The sequence below is a fragment of the Bemisia tabaci genome, chromosome 1 (assembly GCF_918797505.1).
Source record: "Bemisia tabaci chromosome 1, PGI_BMITA_v3".
Taxonomy (NCBI): Eukaryota; Metazoa; Arthropoda; class Insecta; order Hemiptera; family Aleyrodidae; genus Bemisia; species Bemisia tabaci.
In genome coordinates, this window is record NC_092793.1 from 77,951,168 (window position 1) to 77,967,273 (window position 16,106).

A 16,106-nucleotide genomic window follows, 5' to 3' on the forward strand; every position below is an offset into this window, starting at 1 on the left:
CTGTTCTCGCGAACCGCGAACATCATTGGAGCATTCTGTTACGCCATCCGCCAATAAGAACCAGGCTACATTAGTAAAATAGACACACCGTCTCCATGCCACATCATGAGTCATGACCCAACTTAGTCACAAACTTCCTTCAGACCTGCGTTTTCTCGCAGTGACGTTGAAATGTACATTTCTTCCTCGCCAGCCTCTGTTTTTTTATGTTGAGGGCAAATACATTATGAAAGAATTGTTCACATATCAGGAGCGGACTGGTATCGAAAAATTGAGGCGGCGATCATGATTTGGACTGCACTTTGCGATTAGGAACTATAAATTCCGGCCCGGTTTAAAAACAACGTATGTACCATTAGTTTCCCTATGCAAATAAGTGTTTTTCCAGAAGAGCCAGAATTTATAGTTCCAAATTGCAAAATGCAGTCCATTTATAGGAGTCCCTCCAGAGGGAGGTAGGGGGGCCTAGAGAATTTCCGTCCGAAGAAGAGGGGGGCTATGGGGCCCTCCCGAGGAAAATTTTCTTCAATTAGGTACCCCTAGCACTCAAATTTTGGTTGCTGGCATGACGGCATGACGGCAAATTTTGCAATTTTTTAAATGTAGGTGTAAAGAAAAATCGGATTCAGAAAAAAAAAAATTGCAAACGAGAGAAGGTGACAAAATCTCTCATTACCAAAGAGTATATCTCTAATTGTGTCGTCTTTCTGTGGTGCAATAGACAGCACCTTTAATTAGTTGAGTTAATACTAAGATAGGAACCGAACACGGAATTGGGCCTGGAACGGCGCGGCGCAGATACATGTTGATGATGACGAGAACTTGCGATGAAAAGGAGAAACCCTCGGCGCGGCGCGGCTGTCGGCATGTAACACGCATTTTGGCGCCTACAAGACTGCATGAATACTTCACGCGTTGCGTCAAAGACAGTGCGGTCTCTGCGGTCAGCAGCGGGCGGCGTGAAACGCATAGCGCCTACAAGACTGCATGAATACTTCACGCATTGCGCCAAACACAGTGCGGTCAGCGCGGCGCGGCGGAAGTTAAAATTATTAAACCACATTTATGTTTGTTCTTCCATAATTTTTTCGTTCATTTCATATAAATGAAAGGCCTTGTCCACACAGAGATAGGTTTACGGAACTTAACTTTCGCGCCAAGCTCCGTGAACTTTTGCCGGTAGTATTAACAGGGCTTTCGCAAAAAATGTGTCCAACACGAGTAAACGTGTCTTATGCACCCCTTATTAGGGTTTTATTGATGTTTCAAAACGAATGAGAAAGGGGCGGCAAAACACAGGCGGCCCATGGGCGGCAAGTTAGTAAATCAGGCCCTGGCTGTAATGGCTGAATACTTCACTCACATTGTTTCTCACTCAGTCCGACCAGTCCGCCTTCAATACCTCGATAGGCAACGTGAGTGACTTGAGATCAGTAATAGTTTCTCACAGCATACCGTGCATGTGCATTTGCTTTATTTGGACTGCATTTTGTAATAAGGAACTACAATCTCCGGCTAATACATAAAAACACCTATATCTGCATGAGTAAACTAACGGCTCGTATGTTGTTTCCAGAATGAGTCCCAAAGCGAAATTCCTGATGGCAAATCATATTTGTATTCATAGCTGCTGCGGCTTGAAACTTCCCTCCCTCTGTCTCTAACTTGTTCCGACCAGTTGGCTTTCCATATTTCGATAGGCAAATAGGCTCACACCTGCTCTTAATGCTACTTTTCGTTACTACCTTCCTACTCTTCAATTGCGTAAGTAATTTATACTTGCTCAACTTGATTTTTCTTCACTGTTAGCATAATATTTTGCGTAAATTTTATCCTATGAATTTGCTAGTTTTTCTTCAAAAAAAAAAAAATAAAATAAAATAAAATAAAATAGGAGCGGAGCGGAATTTTAGAAACACCGCAATGAAGGTACGTGGTCTTGCAGTTTGGTCGTCGACATACCTATACCATTTATTCAGGACCAGAGTATTGCCGTGCTAAGAAAGAACGCTGTGTGAACCTTCAGGCGTTGCCAAATTTCTTTTGATAAAACACGGCTTTCCTGGTAAAATTTTTCAGATAATTTTGTTCTCGATTTCAACCATAGTCTCTGAAAATTTCAGGAAAAAATATTTATAAATTTCTCCAAAAATAAACATTTTAGTTAGGGAAATTTGGCAACTCTCGAATGTTCATACGGCGTTTTTCCTTAGCACGGCAGAATAAGGGAGGCGCATGAGGAGTGGTTGCACTAGTTGCCATCACAAGAAGGGCGCTAAAAGGAGAGGAAAGAAAACAAATCAGGGAAAAGAGGGGGGTATGAAGGGTGACAATTAATATCGAATTTACCCGGCTACCAGGCAGCACGGATAATAAACTTTTCAAAAACATAGTCATCGAGCTACATGCATTGACTAAACCGATAAACGATGCGTGATTCTGTTGATAGATACTGTCCACTTAAATTTCGCCTTCAATTGCGCTGTCTAGACACCATGCATACCGGAGACCGCGAACAGTTATTATTCATTCGAAAAACACACATTTATGTCGCTCCGTAAGCAGCGAAGGATGCTGTGATCAATTAGAAAGGATCGTCCATTTACAGTTCGCCTTCAATTTCTCTGCATAAGCAAGAAACACAATTCTCTTCGAAAGAACACAAATTGGATCGCATTTAGCAAAAAGGAACTAGCGTGATTACGGTGTTTCCAAAATAGTATGCAACTTTCTCTTTCCTTTAAAAGTACTCAAAATATGTATAATATTCAAATTTACACTATTATTTTCTTTTAAAATGACAATTTTTCGTGGGAAGCAAAAAATATTTGCTATTCGGAGAGATCTTTTGAATAACTATGGAGAAGCAACATTTTTAAAACACTGTAATCGCGCTGGTTCCTTGCTAAATGGGGTCCAATTAATCTTGCTCCATAAAATTTGCTGAAGAATAAGCCATGCGTGGACCTCTTGCAAGACATGCCACTTTAGGTTCGCCTTCAATTTCGCCACATAGGCAACAAACATACTTAGGAGCGCGATTAGTCATCTATTCGGAAGCACAAATTTATATCGCACCACAAACTTCAATTGAACAAATGAAAAATGTCATGAATCTATCGAAAGAATAAAAATCTCTGGTTTAGTATTCCAGCTGTGGAGTAAAGTCCCTCTCCTTGTGAGCAATCACATATAGACGGTGAAACTACCAGCCCACGTATCTCCTTTGCAGTATTTAAAAATCTCCGCTCCCCATGGCCGGATTCACCTATTTGCCGCCCATGGGCCGCCTGCATTTTGCCGCCCCCCTCTCATTCGTTTTGAAACTCGATAACAACCATCAAACGAACGTGTCAGCGGGGGAGGGGTGCATAAGACGCATTTACTCGTGTTGAACACATTTTTTGGGAAAGCCCTGTCAACACTACTAGCAAAAGTTCACGGAACTTTGCGCTAAAGTTAAGTTCCGTAAACCTATCTCTGTGTGGACAAGGCCTTCCATTCATAAGAAATGAAAGAAAAAATTATGAAACACTGGAAAAAAAACACATTAAACCTAGAGTCCAGACTCTTGAAAACATTGACAAGAAAAAGGACTCTTGATTCAAACAGATTTAAGCTTAAATCAAGAACCAAGCCTCTTAATTCGAGCGGATTTCTTTTTGATTTAAGCTTAAATCTGATTGAATCAAGGGTCCTTTTTCTTGTCAATGTTTTCAAGAGTCTGGACTCTAGATCCAATGTGTTTTTTTTCCCAGTGAAGAACAAACATAAATGTGGATCAATGATTTTAACTTCCGCCGCCGCGCCGCGCAGACCGCACCGTATTTGGCGCAATGCGTGAAGTATACCGACAGTCTTGTAGGCGCTATGCGTTTCACGCTGACTGCACTGTGTTCGGCGCAATGCGTGAAGTATTCATGCATTCTTGTAGGCGCTATCCGTTTCACGCTGACCGCAATGACCGCACTATGTTTGATGCAATGCGTGAAGTATTCGTGAAGTCTTGTAGGCGCTAATATGTGTTACATGCCGAACGCCACGCCGAGGGCTTCTCCTTTTCATCTCAAGTCCTCGTTATATCATTTCTCTCTATGTCGCACCGTTCCAGGCCAAATTGCGTGTTTGGTCTCTCTCTTAACTCGACTTATTGAAGGTGCTATCTCTTGTATCACCGAGAGACGACAAAATTAGAAATTACTATACTCTCAGGAAATGAGAGATTTTGTCGCCTTTTCTCGTTTGTAATTTTGTTTTTATAAATCCGATTTTTTTTATACCTACACTTTAAAAAATTGCAAATTTTTGCCGCCCCTTAGATTTGCCGTCATGGGTCGCGGCCCATGTGGCCACCCCCTTAATTCGGCCCTGCCGCTCCCATTTTATTTTTTTTAAAAGAAAAAATCCATTGAATTTATTGAAATTTTCATAGAGTTTTCTTTACACAGACAGGGAACAACACGAGAGTTTTCAAGAGTTGACATGTCGACGGTGTTAGTCGGCGATCACATAACTCGGTTTGCGACGTCACAGACTTCCTGTCATACTTTATTTTTTAAACGGAAAACTACTCAACGTCAATTTTTTAAAACTGCCGGGATTTTTCTTCTCTGCGCGAAGAAAATTCTGCAAAACTTCAAGGAATAATGTCAATTTGTTCTCCTTTAAAAAAAATAACATAGAGGCGGAGATTTTCAGACACCGCAAAGGAGATATGTGATTGCGAACTTACGCCGTCGATTTAGTAGAATTCAATTTAAAAACTAAAGTATGACCGGAAGTTTACAACGTCGCAAACCGAGATACGCGGTCTGGGAGTTTCACCGTCGATATGACTACTTGAGTTATTCGTCCATGTAGACAAAAAAAAGTGTGTGATCTTAGAATGCAATGAACTGGCCTGTTGCTCGAACGCGCATCCCTCCATCGCGTCAAATTATCCGGATTATGAGCTCAACAAGTCCTGTATCTGGCAGCTTTTCAATTGTATCGCGATTTTATTGCGTCCAGATTAGGGGATGGGCGATAAATTGTTCTTCTTGGCTCGGGTATCCGGAGGGGTTTAGCCGCTTTAACATACCGTGCTTCAGGGCTCGATAAACAGGTCGCGCAAAAGCGCTGCGTTCCACCGCGCCGCGCTGCATTTCCGTGCATTCGTTGCTCGCTCTTCGCTGCACGCGGGGATGGAGCGTAAGTTCGCACAGCTGCCAAGAGGTGGCGCCTCTGTTCAAATGCACCCTTCCATGGAGCGATTGATTTTCCACCCTAACCCAGACGATTCCAGTTGAAGTGCCTTAAGGCAAGCCCCCTCCTTGTGTTTTTACTACCGCCGTGTTTTCCGCAACAAACATTTCCAAATGCCACAATTTTCATGCATGTAAAGTCTATTCATTTTTATGACCGTTCATGTTGCAAATCGCATTAGAATCGCCTGCTCAACCATGGATAGGTTGCTGGAAAGACTTCGTTGTAATATGGTAAATAGCATTTATTTATTTTTGTCTTGGTCTCTTTCAATTGTTTTTGTTTTGCAAACGAGTTAAGAGATTGTCACTTGAACAATTCAACTCGCTTTTTATGACATCATTCGGACAAGTGGCTTTGCTACGGAAAACGGTATCAAGCACATGCCATTACTATCAAAATTTAGTCTCATCCTTATATTCTTTTAATTGAGGAGTCTTTTTTTCCTCCCCTTTTCTAAAGCATTTTTTACGTTAATTTATGATATAAATTATCCTAAGTAATTCCTATCTGCTTCGATCTTACAGAACTTTACACGAAACATTTATGACGGTCCAGCTCGTGAACATGTCACGTAAAATTTTGTAGGTAATAAGAGGGTTACAAATTTTCAAGACTAACTTCACTCGAAACAGCCAATCCTACTCTACAAACCGAATCTCGAACTCAAAAGAGTATAACATGTAATGTAACGCACAACGCCTGAGGGGCAAAGCGCTTCAGCGGATTTAGACCGAAAGCAGTCAGGGGGCGTGCCCCCTGAAAACTTCTCGAAAATAAAATAAAACTTTTATGACTTGGTGAGCTAGATGTGTGCGATGTCTGAATTACTTTGTTTTTGGACGCAAGTCGAAACGAAGAGTGAATGCGGAGCTAAGAGAGGTAAAAAGCCGGAGCGCCTTAAGTTCTTCGTGTATGCAACACGGACATCCACTAAGTACGAATAGTTGTATTCAGGCGTTTTGTCTGTAAGGAAACGGTGCATATCAACTAGATATAAAGGGCGAATTCTTCTCCATTCGAAATTTCATACGTTTAACCGGCAAATCTTTCTGTATAAAAGTGTTTCAGCTCAAAAATATTTTAAAATAATTCATATTTGATTTCGCTGAGCTATTACTAACACAATGAGTCTGCAAACTTAAGGAACAAAAACTAGGACTTTCGTCAAGGCTTCCCCTTTAATTTCTTCATTTTCTGATGTCCTGACTTTTTTACTTTTCTCTCGATCCTGAAGCTATGCCGGAGGCTTTCTACAGTAGGAGGACACCGGCATAATTTTCGAGCTACTGTTACCGAAGCGCTTCCGTAACGGCGTAACGTCTTGATGAAAAGGCTTCCGCAGTAATGGTGCGTAGCGCTGCCAGCCTTTCCGTAATGTCCTCCTCTATCTGGGACTTACCTGCTTTCATAACAGAGTAAATGAAAATCAAGCCCCCATCTCTCAGAGGGATACAACTGTCAATTTTTCACCGATCCGAACTAAACTTGTGCTAGTCACTCAGCGGCCGGCGCAGTCATGGACCTTCCTACAATCAGAAAATTCTTCGTAAAAACGTTCTCTCGTGATTTTTAGGTATGATTTACCATAGGTTTGTAGACTATTCCCCCTCTCCACTCCCAACCCATTGATAAGTTTCTAGCCACGCTGGGCGACTGTCGCTAGGTGGCTCAACCCTTAAAAACTGGATACCGCTACCGCATGCCGTCGCAGGAGTTTCTCATTTAGTGCGACGCTGCATGCAACAACTCGCTCATCCAAGTTCGTTGGATGTACGTGTACGTAACGCGTGCCGATGTCTAGTAATTGACCTTATTATTTACTTTTAATAACCGTCTAGCATCGCGGTGTGAGGAGCCCATCGCATCTTTCTCTTTCTAGTGTCTCTCGACCGCAAGCAAAGGCACAGGGAAGAGGACGGAGATAGGCATAGGTGATAGAAAGTCCGCACCAGCCAGTCATGGAAGAAGTTATAATTATGCAAATTAGTACGACCTAGGCGGAAAGAGTTTTTAAAATATCGGAAAAAATAACTGTAGTTTGCATACTATCGTATTACTTTTTTTTCTTTTTTCTGTTTTCTCGATATTCAAGAAAAGTTGTAATATTAATGTTTATGCGGAGGACGAGGTAGGTGAAAGATGCAGAGGAGCCGCTATTCGTGCTTTTGAGACCGTTCTAAATGCCTCGCGAGGATATTAGTGAAGAGAGGGAAATGGCTAATATCGGTAGCCGCCACTGTGCCGGGTGCCGGGTAGACTGTCTCGAAGCTCCGTCTAATCGATTCGCTCAAACGTTGACTGCCTTCGATGGACGGACGACTTTAAGTACTTCTTCTGGGGACAAATTAATTACTTGCCTTGGAATAAATATGTACATAGATTACCGTTTCACTCATCTTGCAGCCTCCTGCTTGTCTACCTTCTCTCGAGTTCATCATCTTTCGCCCTCCCCGCAGATCTCCTCTTATACTTTATCAGTTTATATTTTGACCCTTAAAGGTGATTCCTCTCAAGGAGTAAACAAGCAACATACATCGAAGAAATATTGCTAAAATACGAGCTTTGCTTTTCAATCTTTGTAAGAACAGAGAGGCAGCAGTGTAGAAGCATACATCATCAGTCCATAATGGTGAAAAATCTCTTTCGAAAACTCGAAATCAAAGCCAAAAGAGACTTTACTCGAAATTTCCTGGTCAATTTGACTAATTGTAAGCAATATTTCGCGTTTGGTTTCATTAATGGTTTTAGGCTGCTGATATTAAAGCATGATGCATGCTTAGTGTCTGTTCGAAAATTCCTCAAAATCGTTTTATTTCGAACTCAGAATTCAAAAATTTACGGACCTCCAGACCACCCCTTCTGGAACCCACCACCCCTTCTGGAAACCCCCTCCCCTCCTTGTTGGACGTAGGTACAAAAGGTGTCTAATGGTGAATTTATTCTACGTTCAAAAGTCCTACGCGATGGCACTGATTGTTTTAATAGAGGAAAAGCAGTGTTACCGATTTGCGGGAATCGCCTCTATCGCTAAACGGTGGCGTGCTTTGCGATTTATCGATTGATCTGCCATTTAAACCTATGGAAAAGGATCGATAAACAGGGTGTTTGCGAAGAACATCTTATTAATCGATTCATGGCCACAGCTTCAAATGGGTAAATATCGATAAATCGATCATTCGCGCCTCGCTATTCACGCTCACGGTATGTCATTTTATGCGAGAGTCTCTCTGCGGGAGGAAGTGGCATGACACCAAAGTAGACATCTGTCTCGCCGCGTTCGTTGGAATTCGGAATCGAAGAAAAATTAAAGTCGTTGGGACGATCATCAGTCCAATATCGTCGTCGGAGAATATTTATGATCATCTTACTATGTTGCAATGAATCCATTCCCACTCGAACGAAGACGAAGCAAGGAGAAAGAAAAATCAAGAAAAAGGGAGAAATTTGTGTTACACATCTGAAACCGTGAAGTCGTCGGCGAGTTTTTGGGAAGATGAGTGCGATGGAACCGGTTTCGAGCAGCTAACTGCGTTGCCGATGTCACTTAGTCGAAGAAGAGGAGAACTGAACACCTTTAGATGATCGGAACCTTTTTTGAGTACAGATAGAAAATTACTTTTTTTTGGTAAAATTTCAGAACATTTTATGCGAGATTCGCCAAAATTAGAAATCTCAAAGTATTAAGTATATAAAAATTAAAAATATTTATTTCAGAAACTTTTATGAAATTTTTGAAATATCACAAAAATACAAAATCTGGAAATATTAGATAATGAGAAATAAATGGTAATATTTATTTATTATTTGGGGGGGGGGGGGTAGTTATACAGTGTTAGCCTGGCCCGAAAATTCTTGGGATGCCGATACTCTTTCGAGGCCTCTTCCTCTCGGATGGGGCCCCCTCTGACTAACCTAAATTCCTCCTTCATGCGGGTTTTCCAAGTTTTGGGGGCCCCTGAGAGAAACCTGCCGGGGCCCTCTGAGCCACCCGTTAGAATATCTGGGGTTCTGAAGCATACTAGCACCCCTGGTCAGACCGCCTCTGTATTTATGTCTGTATGAACCCGAGTGGCATGCGTATTCGTAATCACGCTGATACCTACTAAAATTCCAAAAGCACTTTCTTTTTCCTTTTTTTCCTCGACCATGAAATTTGCCGCTCAAAGCAACCGTCTGGATTGCCTCCTCGTAAATCCGGGCATGTCTGTTCCCTCGCTCATGGCCCCACCCGAACCTCATAAGGATGCCAGATGCGGAGAACGAAGATGAAGCAATATTAGTTGGTGATTGGTGACACTGCAACACTTATAACTGGTTATTGGCACTAGTCGGACGGAGCCTCGCTTTTTACCACTTCCTCGTTCTGGTTTTCATTCTCAAAACTCGACTCCTTTCGGCAGGTCAAGGTCGTTAGCAAAAAATTCATCGAAACCCAGTCGTCCCGCTGTTCGCGGATTTTGCGAGATGGCGGACCCTTCCTTTCTAGGTCAACGTTCCCGCACGGAGATGTTTTTCGGTCGCCGCGGATCAATTTGAATATTTTGACTGTGGAAAGTGCCCTCACCCACTCTGTGATGCCGAAGAAAAACGCAATTCAACTACTCGAATGTTGTCAGTTTGATCCTGCCAAAATATTTTATTTAAAAACAATTTATGAAAAATTTTCTTGAAATTTTCAGAAACGATAGAATAAATCGCGGGTAAGTTACTCTGACAAATTCAACAAGAAATTCGTAATTTTTCCAGAAAATTCGCGAGGAGAAATTTGGCAAATGTCCCTATGGCGTTTTTCCTTATCATGGCATCACCATGGTCTAGCCGTTTAGTTTCGAGAGAGATTTGTCCATTTATATGCTAAATCGGAGGTGCACACTGTGTTTCGCTTTACTCGCATATAGGTACATAAATATATGCAGGCTATAAATTTATTTTCGGCCAATACACTTTCATGAAATTTCTTTCAATTCCCGGCGTGCACCTCTAAAGAGGCGAGGAAATCCTGGGAGAAAGCGGGATTGCCTTCAATTTTTGAGTATGCAACACGCACATCCGCGAAACACGAATAGTTGCATCGAGGCGACACAATCAACTAACGATCAGCTTATAGTCCTTGTAAAGCGATGGCGCCTTCAATTTTTGAATATGCAACACGCACATCCGCACAACACGAATAGTTGCATCAAGGCGCCGCAATCGACTAACGATCAGTTTATAGTCCTTGTAAAGCCATAGCGCCTTCAATTTTTGATTTTGTAATAAAAGTTTATTCAGAAAACACAACACATTTTTATCATAAACTCCCAAGAGAGATGGCAAAAATATTTAAATTTACTTTCATAACCTGTAAAACTTTTTGATACTTTTAAAACCCCATAAAATATCTCGCAAAATATTTATCAGAAAGCACTCTGTGGGGGACGTTCATCGATTAACGCAGAGATTGCATTTGAAATTAAGTGCCGGGCCGTTGGCGTAGGTATCAGATTTTTGATCAGCCACTCTGCCGACTGGCTGCAAGAAAATCGGCCAGTTTGCAGACTGTGCAAAGAGGGTGCAAACGGGGAAAAAAGTCTTCCAGTCCTCGGACTGGGCAATTGCGGCAACGGGATGTAACATACATGTATGATCCCGAATCTGAAAAGTGGTTAATGCACAAGCACTTTATTGAGTTTGGCATATAACTTAAAGCTCCGCTCTTAAAGTAGCCGAATAGACTTAACAAAGTAGCTCGTTAGGTATACATTTATAGGCGGCGTAATGGCACGATAAAGTCCAGCGATGTGCAAGGCTGCGGCGGTGAATGGCCATTCAAAGCCCGGCCAGTAATTATAGCTTCAAATTAATACGCTCTAAGAACAGAAAATTTGGAAAATAAACGGCCCACGGCCTCCTTGTAAGTCCTATCTTTAAATATTTAATAATGAAAAAAAGAGAGAGAAAGAGAAAAAAAACTGTGCCACTAATTGATGTGCACAATCCATCTTGGTCGGTATGAAATGTCAGATTGCGTGTAAATTTCTTGGGTCCTCCACTGAACCCGGTTGCCTAGATTATCACTACAATTGCCAGATAGTGCTTAAAAATCCGCTTTCTCCTCCATTTGAACCCATGCAAAATATTTACCTCACATCGCAAAACCTGTCAATCTTGCACCACTCTGCAATTCAAATCCTCGATGTTCATTACAAGTAAGTAGGTAAGAGATTATTCGAAGTAAGTTTCGAACAGCGGCAAATATGAGGAACTTGAAATTTTGGAAATGTTTGTGGCGAAACAAATTGACGATGCAGTGGTAACATGGAAAATTCGACAATATTTTTTGTCTATCTGGCACGATAGAGCAATGGGCGATGTGTAATGCGTTGGAGGTACCTGTACCGGGTAGTTGAATTAACTGGAACATGAAAAGTGACGAAGAAGCCATTAAGTCTTTGACAAATTATTCTCCTGTTCGGAGCACCTCCACTGGCTCGCCGCCCGGCGTGTTTTTGTGTGGTCACCTCTAAGCTTCTCCGTAAATGACCAGGAATTCCCGTTAAGCACTTTCCATTATCCTGATAAGCTTTCTTCAAAGTCCGACCGGCCCTAAAACTGCGTGCCAGCCTCAAATTGAGAGGCGCTGAAAGTCGCCCATTCATTCAGAGACTCGCGGGCAGATGCGTCAGCTTGGGCTCCGAGCCGGTCAGGAGCGAGGTGTGAATGATCGATTAACGATATTTTCCCAATTGAGGCTATAGTAAAGAATCGATTGATTTGAAAATCAAATCCGTTGGTTTTCGATAGGTCGAATCTTTTTTTAAAACCACCTCGTGAGGTGGTATCAAAATCACGCACCAACGTTGCAATTCGTCAGTCATCGAATCAGAAGTTCCGAACTCAAATAGAAAGACAGCTACAAAAAAAAAAAAACCACAAAAGTAGTGCCGAACCTCTAAATAAAATTCGCTTTAGGCACCATGTCACTATTAGAAGCTTTTAGACTTAAATAAGCGTTACAAAGCGCCCAAAGGTATTCAAAAAGACCGAGAGGCGCCCTTGGGTGCTTAGAGGAGCCAAGAATTGCCCTGCCTTCAGGTGCCAAGAGGAGCATTTAGGCACCATGAGATGCAAAAATGTACTTTGCAAAACTTCCAAAAGCAGGAACTGTAATGGTTTGACAAAAATAACCATTGAAAAAGTAATGACAAGATTGCTACTTTATCGTCACATTTATGTGTTAAATGTTAAAAGTAGTAAATTGAAATCGTGATTTTTTTAATAAAGCCAATAGTATATTGCCGCTTATGGCCAACGACCTGTCACGGATACTGGCTACAAACATCCCCTCCTCCGAAGCTGAAGAAATGATAAAATAATAATAATTTACACGGAGTGGTTCGGTGATAAGCCAGAGCAGAGACACCCTGCTGGCTGCATGCCTCCGAGAATATCACATTATAATCACTTAGGTATACTCTCTGTCTATAAAGGGACAAGAGTTTGTTTTCATGCTACAATGCATTCCTTCCATAATCGAAGGGGTGAGAAAAACTAAAGCTGCTTACATGGGGGAAAATGACTCCATAGGCGAACAGAAAGGATAGCACTTTTGGGAGTAATTTAATTTAGAGCCGAGAGGAAGGATGATGTTTAAAAATTGAAATCTATTCGAGGGAGTACCGGAGCAACAATGGATCACGGCCCACTGGACAATGATCCGTGTCCTCCAATTCTTTCATCTCGAGGGGCAACGATAAATAATACTCATTAAAATTACGACAATTAATCTTTTCCCAGACTTCAATTCACTTTCTCCGTCAATCTTTCGAGTCAGAGCCACCGCCATTTAGGTAATATCATGCGGCTGCGGGAGGAATTTTCGTGTTAGATTCGATTCCGAATGTTCATTGACAGGAAAGATTGAGATAATGTCTCGTATGCTATCGATGGATGGATTGTCTGTCGTGTTACGGAAGAGAGAAGTAGATGCATTTCTGTGGTGAGCCACGGTTAGCACATGATCTTATGTGATTAAGGGCTCATCCCGGAATGGGCATACCTACTGCTTCAGTTGTGGTGTGAAGTCGATGACGAAAGGATCAAGGCTCGTATGAAGGAAAGGATGCTGGCTTTTGATACTTGGTGGGTGAAGAGGATGACGTGACACAGTTTGGCAGATCGCCACAGCTCATCAAATAGACTCGGGGATTAGAGGTCTTCCAATCCTTGAAGAGGCTACTAACTTCTACTATTTAATTAATTCTAATGAATAGATTATCAACGCCTTTCGTGTGAAGGACCTGCTTCCTAGAAAAACGACAATTTTAGTCGAAAATCCTCTATAATTGGCGACGAGAGGTCAATTCAAAAGCGTAAAAAAGTTAGAGGGGGCAAATTAAAGGGAACTTAAACGATCCTTTTCTGTTCTCTTAAATTTTTTCGTTATCTTTTCAAAAAAAAAAAATCCTTCAATGAAGTGTATTTAATATTTTTATAAATCTTAATAAGCTTAATAACAACCCTAAACAATGATTTGTTCCGGAGATGTAGCCGTTAAAATTTAATTTTGCCGAATCTCGTCGATGAAAAGTGTCCTCAGCCAAAAAAAAAAAAAAAAAAATGTCCCTCCGCCATGATTTTTGTATAAACCACCCTGGGACCAAGAGATCTTAAAACCGAAAGTTTTCATTTTTGACTTTGAGCTCCGTCTCCTGGATGTCAAAAGGTGTCCACTGTTCAATGATTCTCAGGTGCGGTCCTGACATTCCTGCGCAGTTAACTATACATCGTGCGACTGCCAACTCTCCAGCGATGGCAGTCAAGCTTGCTTCAAGGGATTACTAGACACATTTTTGACATCCTAAATCTGATGTGATTTTTGGAATTTTTTTGCCAATGTGGTGAAACTCATGAATATAACTTGTGCACATGAGCGAAAACGGGGGGGGGGGGGGGGGATGCCTCCCAAGAAATCCATTCGGCCCTTCACAAAAAATTTGAAAGATTTAGCAAAGTAAGTGCGTGTCGTGTCTTTCAGCTTGAAAATTGGAATCGGATCAATTTTTCGACGATAATAGCTCAACATTGCGTATAAGTAGCCTCGATTTTTTCGAATTTTCCGCGGAAAGCCCCCAGAGCTCCCCTGTAAAATTGGGCGAATTCCCCCAACACCATCAAGGAAAAGAAGAGGTGGTCGCATTTCCGGAATCTTGGCTTTTGACGTAGGAAGGTCGGTGTGGACTGTTTTTATCATCGATTTCCTTGAAAATGGTGTCGTCCATGGAAAAAATTCATCGTATGTAAATTGTTTGAAATTATATTTTGAGTTAACCTAAGCAAAAATAACGGACCGTTTTTCTTACCTCGAATTTCGGATTTCACAGGAATATTGTATCGACCTACGTCATGCCACGGGGTAGACAATCCTCAAGATGCAACCCTCGTAAAAGTGAGTCAGCCTGACGTCAGGCTATGTTTCATAAACTACCCTGAGTCTGACTGATTCAGGCTGACATCACTACATCAGTCTGACATGAGTCTGAATCAGTCAGACTCAGGGTAGTTTATGAAACATAGCCTGACGTCAGGCTGATTCACTTTTACGAGGGAACCACTCCCTTTTTTTCTTTATTTTCTCCTTTGGAGCAAAGGAGAGTGCCGCAGACGTAGACGGACTCCCTTTAGTTGGGTGTTTTTTAGTGCCCCCAACCCCCTTTGATAACGTACCCTTCTGCCATCCCCCGCGAAAAGTTCCCAGTCCCGGCCAGGCTTGTATATTATAGGTAGAAACACCTGGTTTCCGAGTCCAAGGTACATTTTCTCTGTGGACCGTAAGAATTGTGGTGGAAAGTTCGTCGGTTCCTGGAAAAAGGACGTATCTCCATTCCAAGGTTGCAAAATTGACTCATACAATTAAATTTTTTACCAGAAAATACCTGTGTAATGTCTGTCCAAAAGTTTCCTGATTTTTTCACGAGATCATACACTGGTAAAAAAAAACCTCTTGGACCAATGCCGCGGTGCATTGACTTAAGAGTGCAGTTTCTTGTCGCCGGATTTAAGAGTCTGAAACTCTTGTTTCAAGCGGATTTTGCATTGATTCAATTCAAAATCCGCTTGAAACGAGAGTCCAGACTCTTAAATCCGGCGACAAGTAACTGCACTCTTAAGTCAATGCACGCGGCATTGGTCCAAGAGGTTTTTTTACCAGTGTATGAATCATCAATGAAATTTTCAGTTGCAAATGCCCAAGAGTCTACAGTTAAATTTTCAATTTGCGAGGGGAAATTCGGCAACGTTGAAAAGTAGTTAAGCTCTTTCGTGGAGGAGACGACGAAATATCTGAAGCGCAGAGTGCGGTCACTCGGCTGGTTGTTGCACCTTGGGCGTGAGTTCGAAGTGGAAATGCATCGGGAAGAACTGGTGCCGGAGCCAGGCTGGAGCTGGAGTCATCCCGCATCCCGCTACGGAGCTCCGCTGCGCTGCTACTCCGTTTACGTCGTCTCGACCGCTGCCGTCTTGCGTTCCGCGTGGAGCGCGGAGAGCCGCGTCCGCAGTGTCCGCACCGCGTCTGTAAGCTCGGAGCAAATCTTAAGTGGGGAGTCAAGACAACCTCCTGTAAGAGCTTGATGGATTCCCGAGTCTGCCTCTCCACGGCACGCTGCGCCGCGCGCGCCGCCGCAGCGTCGTTGTCGCCTCTCCTCTAGAGTACCTTTATAGGGAGAGTATCGACACTGGACCCCGTGGAGGGCTTAGGGCCCAAAAATGGCGGCGCACGGAAAGAAATTAAATGTTGATTTAGCATTCATACTGTTAACCCTTTGTTGCATGAGCTAATCGATGATTTTGGCGAGAAAATCTACATTGTAGAGTATTTTTTC

At 42.3% G+C, this 16,106-nt stretch overlaps 1 protein-coding gene across 2 annotated transcripts in view; it reads left to right on the top strand.

The window, feature by feature from the left end:
- The first annotated feature begins 1,336 nt into the window (after positions 1 to 1,336).
- LOC109044063 (uncharacterized) overlaps positions 1,337 to 16,106 on the top strand; it is a 51,709-nt gene continuing 36,939 nt past the window's right edge. The window contains exon 1 of one of the 2 annotated variants that reach the window (XM_072306230.1): positions 1,337 to 1,764. In XM_072306230.1, the coding sequence (XP_072162331.1) occupies positions 1,726 to 1,764 (39 nt within the window). In that variant the 5' untranslated portion in view covers positions 1,337 to 1,725. Of the gene's footprint in view, positions 1,765 to 5,255; positions 5,478 to 16,106 lie in introns of those variants that run through there. The other variant, XM_019061562.2, reaches the window with a different exon arrangement.